The sequence below is a fragment of the Mesoplodon mirus genome, assembly GCF_964341445.2.
Source record: "Mesoplodon mirus genome assembly, chromosome: 5".
NCBI classification, from domain to species: domain Eukaryota; kingdom Metazoa; phylum Chordata; class Mammalia; order Artiodactyla; family Ziphiidae; genus Mesoplodon; species Mesoplodon mirus.
In genome coordinates this window covers 171430915-171436914 of record NC_138980.1, presented here as the reverse complement: position 1 = coordinate 171436914, position 6000 = coordinate 171430915, and the positions used below count along the sequence as shown (strand labels likewise).

At 48.2% G+C, this 6000-nt stretch overlaps 1 protein-coding gene across 1 annotated transcript in view; it reads left to right on the top strand.

Moving 5' to 3' along the window:
* Window positions 1–651: 651 nt before the first annotated feature.
* FBXL7 (F-box and leucine rich repeat protein 7) overlaps window positions 652–6000 on the top strand; it is a 427953-nt gene continuing 422604 nt past the window's right edge. Inside the window, exon 1 of the mRNA XM_082622838.1 lies at window positions 652–956. Coding sequence (XP_082478964.1) covers window positions 920–956 — 37 coding nt within the window. The 5' untranslated portion in view covers window positions 652–919. The remainder of the gene's footprint in view (window positions 957–6000) is intronic.

Here is a 6000-nt window from a genome sequence, read left to right as displayed (position 1 = left end):
GTGGGAGCCACAGGAGGATACCAGCACGCCTACCTGGAGTTGTCAGACAGAATCAGCCGCTGATGCGTGTTGATTTTAAATGCCACCACACCTAAAATAGGCCATATTTGCAGGCAAACCCAAGGGATTTCAAACGACGCCCGGAAGCTCATCTTACTAACTAGGGGCCCAGCCGGTAAAAGAACAATAGTAAAATAGAGCCAAGAGCGTGTTCCTTCGCTCGAAGCGATTCGCTGGTGGCGCGCAGGGCCTGCGCCGAGCCTGGGGCTGGAAGCCGGAGCCCCGAAAAGGCGCGCTGCCCCTTTAAAAGGCCGCGCATCTCCGGGCCGGCCTTCCTCCCCGGGGCTCCAGCTGTGATTGACGCTGGGCGGCGAGAGGAGGCGCCTGGCGCTAACAAAAAGTCCGGCCCTTGGGCGAGCGGCGCCGGGCCGCGAGTCTCTGCTCGCTCCGGGCACCCGCAACAAGTGGCCGCCGCGCCCTCCCCGGGGAAGCCGCGGGTGCGCAGGGGCGCCCGGAGGAAGCGGCGGAGCCTGGGAGCCCCGGCCGCCCGCGCGGCTCAGCGTCCACCGCAGGGGGATCGGGGCGGGCGGATGGGGACCCGGCGGCGGCGGCGCGGCGAGCCTCTGGGCGGCCCCGGGGCGCGGGCTCTCCGCGGCGCTGCGCCCGCCGGCCCCGAACGCGGATTTTAAGGGCGGCGGCCGCCCCCGGCCCCACCCGGCGCAGTCGGGGGTGCCAGGAGGGGACGGAGCGCCCCCTCCCACCGGAGTGCGGGGGCCGCCCCCGTCCGGAGATCGGCCCCGGAGCGTGGGGTATGCGCAGCTGAAGGTCCCGTCGGGCGGGCTTTCCTCTGGCGGAGCGCGCAGGCGGTGCGCCCCACCTATGGAGTGTCCAGGGAGACGGCGGGCATGACGGCGGCAGGATGGGCGCGAACAATGGCAAGCAGTACGGCAGTGAGGGTGAGTGCGCCGCCGGTCCTCACAGCTCCCCGGTCGCGCCCCCTCCCTTCCCCTCGCCCTCCCGTCCGGGAAGGAAGATTCTCGCACGCTGCCGGGGCGCATCCCCATTTGGCACCCTGTCTGGACCGTCACCTTCCCTTTTGGCTCTGAGTACTTCGGCGCCCCGAGGATGCTTTCCCACCGCGGGGATTTCTCTCTAAGCAACTTCCCAAGTTGCCTTTGGGACGGCTCGAGTTGCATTTCTGTCTGTTTCTGAAACCATGTGCCTCAGTTTCCCTTCCCTGGGCATCTGGGGGTTCGGATGATGGTTTGGCAGAGGGCGGAAGACGTTTTTGAAAAACAACGCAGTGAAAAATTTCCCAGGCCTTTGTGCACCAGTCCCCGGGACTCTCCTGGAGCAGGAAAAACTTCTGGAAGAAGTTGTTTCCATTCTCTGCTCACTGCCCCCGAGCTGACAGCTTCGTAAAACTGACCACCTAGGGGCCGTGGGAGGCGAGGAGTGGCGGGGGGCTTTGTCTGGGCTCTCTCGGGGCTCGAGACGGGCAGAGGACCATCTGTTACGTGGGGCTGGAAATTGCACAGAAATATTGCCTGTCAAGTGGGAACTTGGAAGTTGGGGAAACTTTAAACTCCACCTACTCCTAAAAGGATGATGGATATGTGGGTTGGCTTCTCCCTCGCCCCTCCCCTCCCTTTGCATAGAACCGTAGTGTTGTAACCCGGTTGATTAACTGCATGCCCCTCATATGCATACGGCAAAGGCATTTCCCGCAGTTCAGTAGTTAGGAAGGTTTGTCTTTTCGTGAACTTGGCTGGAGGGGAGTGGAAGAGACAGGGTCGGTTTTACAGCCCGCCCCCAGAGGACCGGCGGTTAGAAACGGGGTCCAGCGCCTGAAGACTGGTAGGAATGCAGAATGGCTCTTCAGCCTGTGGTGTTAGGGAAACTCCTATCATCCTCTTCAAAACTTTGAGCTGTGGCCACAGAATGTGGATGCCTCTCCCCATGTTTGCGTCTGTGTTCCTTCTCAGCAGCTTTGTGGAATTACAGCAGAAACCGACCCTAAAAAACCGTATCCACAAGAACCTTTTGTTTAAATCATTCTTTTCCAGAGCATCATGTTTTGAATTCCACATATATATATGAAGTATATATATTTCCTTATTCTGGGCAGTTAATGTGAAAGAGATTTTTTTTCCTGACAATTTCTTTTTTAAAAAGTTAAAAGGTGGTCTTTTTAGAGAGCAACCGTGAAATTATGCCAAAAAAGATTATTGGAGAATCTTGGCCACTCCCCAAAACTTCTTGAAGTTAATGTTTTAAAAAATTGTGGAAAAATGAAAGATTAAGCCTCCTTACTCTGAGTTACTAAAGAAGCTTTCGGGGAGTGAAGTGTGTGCTTGTCAGTTCTGGGTGTGCATACATTATGCTATTTGAACACTGGTGGGGGGAATGGACACCCCAAGAGGAACACAGGATCACTGCTCTGTGTTCTTCAACAAAACCCCTCACACTCTTCCTATTCCTATGCAACTTGTTCTTAGATCCCAGCGTTCTCGCACTGTACAGTGTGTGGTGTATGACTACTTCCTGTCTGAACAGTGGAGTTTTCAACCCTTGGGAGAGAAAAGGAGAGACAGAGAACTAATGTTCTCCAGCTGTTATCCGTAAATGCTACCTCTGCATTTTCACTTCAGCTGAAGCGAAATTTTACTGGGATCTGATTTAGATACACTGTGGACTTTTTATAGGAAAAATCTCTTGGGCTCAGCTGATTCAAGGGGACCAAAAGGAAGCTTTGGGAGGTAACTGAGTTTGGGCTGGAGGGACACGTTGTGTTCAGCCTTCATCAACTGTCTTCAAGTGCATCGCCATTCCTCTGTGATAGGTGTGGGGGAAAATAGAGAAATCGAATAACAAGAGCTTTTCAAAAATCTTTTCTCCCCCCAGTTACACTGGGCCTCTCCTAATATATGTCATTATAATATATGTAATGTATTATATGGTTATAATATATGTAGTTGGGTATGGTCCGCTTTATTACATTGTGCTATTGGATGGTAAAATCTATGCAGATAAGCCTTTTGGAATTTGGTGTGTTAGTGCCACACCAAATCCTTATCTAAGTCTTTCTTATCTAAAATGTCAACTTTCAAAGAAAGTGAAAGCAACCCCTAGACATAGTATTTCTATTATCAAAGCAGACTGAGAATTAAGAGAGTTTCATAGATTTAGTGCAATTTAGGTGTGGTATATTTCAAATTATCAACAAATGCATATCCACAGAATGGCTCAGTGAGAGATCCCCCAACTATAAAACATTGGTGTTTGTGTATACTTCAAAAAACTGTAACTTCAGTATATTTTACTTACTAGTGGAGCTGACACCGCCATGTAAATGGCCCTGAAATTTTACAGATATTGTTGTGAATGATTAGAACTTTCAAAACTTCAGTATTTCATCTGTAATCTCACTTTCTCCTGCTCCTGGAAAATATCTTTTTTATTAAAAAAAAAATATTCCCAAGACTTACCTTAGCAGGTGCAATGAGACAGAGGCTTCCTACTTCTGCATCGTTCCAGGTCCCGCAGCAGCAGGATCACCTGGGAGCTTGTCAGCAAAGCAGAATCTGAACCACTTATCACATGCATGTTAGAAGCTCGAGGCAGTTCTGGTATGGGATGCAAAGCATTGGTCTGAGAGTCTAGAAATTTGATTCCAGCTTCAAATTAGCTACTGTGACCTTGCTCAGTTGTCCCCAGATCTTAAGGTCTTTCTTCTAAAGAGTGAGGAGAGAATTTTTTTTTATTGGCTTTATTTGTCATGCTTATCCTTGAGCACGCAGTCCTTCATTTTAGTTTGCTCTTATAATGCCTTAATGGACCACTTAACAGAGATTCGCCTTGGGAAGACATGTTATAATAAATAGGGAAGTTAAGACTGTTATTGCCCTGAAATCAGTAGATGCCCCAATCCCTTTGTTAGCCCCTTTACCCTCATCTCTATCTTCCTTAGTTATTCCCACTTCCTCTCTTAACTCAGTCTCTGCTTTTTCTCCTGAGATTAAAGTTATGTGTTTATCAATATTGGGTGTTTCCAGTGTTTTGTTTTCCTAAATACTTAGTGAATGTTCAGGTTAATGATTTAGTTCACAGCCTTTAGGCAGACTTGGATTTGGCTCCAGGAAAAAGTTGCCACACCACTGCTGATGTTCAGCTTTCTAGAAATATAAGCGAATGTCTAAATGATTAGTATGTTCCGGTCAACTCTTATTATGGAGGGCTAATTTTTTCTCTTTGTCTTTTTTCATAAAGTTTAAGTTACAGCCCATGTGTAGAAATCTGGAGAATAAGCTAAGGTGATTCAAAGCCATTAGAACCATTAGCTTTGACTCCAGTTAAACTAAATAAACAAATCTCTCTGTTCAAGTAGTGAGAGAGGAGCTGCTTTTCCTGCCTTTTAAGGTTTCCAGCCTCACCCTCACTTACTCAGTGGTTTCGTTGTTATGTTTATTCTACTCCAGCAGGGCTGAGTCTGTCGTCCTTACACTGTTAACAGATCCTTTGTAAAATCCTGCCTGTCGTTGAATTGGAGCTGCTGAGGCCTTATGATGGGGCTTGACCTTGGTAGCTCTGCTGCTCTATCAACGCCCTGAGTCCCTTTTCACCATCTCAGATCTGTGCTTCTCAGATATGTTGCCTGGGAGCATAAATCATCACCAATCCATCACCACTTCGGGAAGCATATCTTGAAAGAATAATAACGATGGCAAGTAACATTTATTGAATGCTTACTTTGTTCAGGCATGATCCTGAGCCCTTCATGTACACTGACTCTTGTTGTTACCGAGTCCAAGCTCACTCTGCTCGCTGCACGACAGGCCAGTAAATCGGGAGACGAGGTATTGAGGCAAGGAATAGCAACTTTATTCGGAAAGCCGGGCGTCCAAGAAGATGGCAGACTAGGGTCCCAGAGTACCATCTTCTGGGGTCTGGATGCTAGTTTCTTTTATAGAACAGAGAAGGGGAGGAGGTGAGGAAGTAAAATAAAAAGGCCATAGGTCTTGCAAAACATCTCCTGGTTTGGCCAGCCTCAGGGAGCGGATGTGTTACTTTCTTCTTTCTTGCGGCCATTCACAGGTGGGCAGACTGTTTCCCTGTGAACTGAACAAAGGCACTTTAGTTTGACATGTAGGCAGAGGGGCGGGGTTCCCTGAGGGAGGCCGTTAGGTATGCCAATAGCTGTAGACAACATCCTTTTAGTGATTATAGTAACGAAAAGCAACAGGAGAGCAAAGGTTAAAGTAAAAGAAACAGATCCAACAGGGTGTCAGATTTTGTTCTTCCCTGTTACAATGTAACTCTCATGACAATCCTGATCCTATGGGGCAGGTGTTCCTATGTCTCCATTTTACTGATGAGGAAACAGAGGTGCAGAGGGATGATCATTTTCCCAAGATCCTACAGGTAGCATAGGTGGAATTGGGACTCAGGGCCAATGCTGTCTAAGCCCAGAATTACTTATTCATTCTTTCATTCAACCAGTATATGTTGACTTCTTATTTCCTACCATGTGCCAGGAACTCCTCTAGATTCTTGGAATACAACAGTAAACAACAGATCAAGATCCTGTCCTGGTCAATCTTACCTTCATCTGTGTGCACGTGTCCACGTGTGTTGGGAGGGAGGTGAAATGGAACAGTTAACACGTGTGCACACAGGCACAGTCATTTAGTAAACCACCTGGTAAGTTCTAAGGGGCCAAGTCTCTGCATAAAGAAAATTGTCAAATTAAGACTGATGGGGGGACTTCCCTGGTGGTCCAGTGGTTAAGACTTTGCCTTCCAATGCAGGGGGTGCCGGTTTCATCCCTAGTTGGGGAGCTAAGATCCCATATGCCTCCTGGCCAAAAAAACTAAAACATAAAAAACAGAAGCAATATTGTAACAAGTTCAATAAAGACTTTAAAAAAATGGTCCACATCTCAGAAATCTTTAAAAAAAAAAAAGACTGATGGGAGTTGGGAAGAGAAGGGTGTGGCAATTT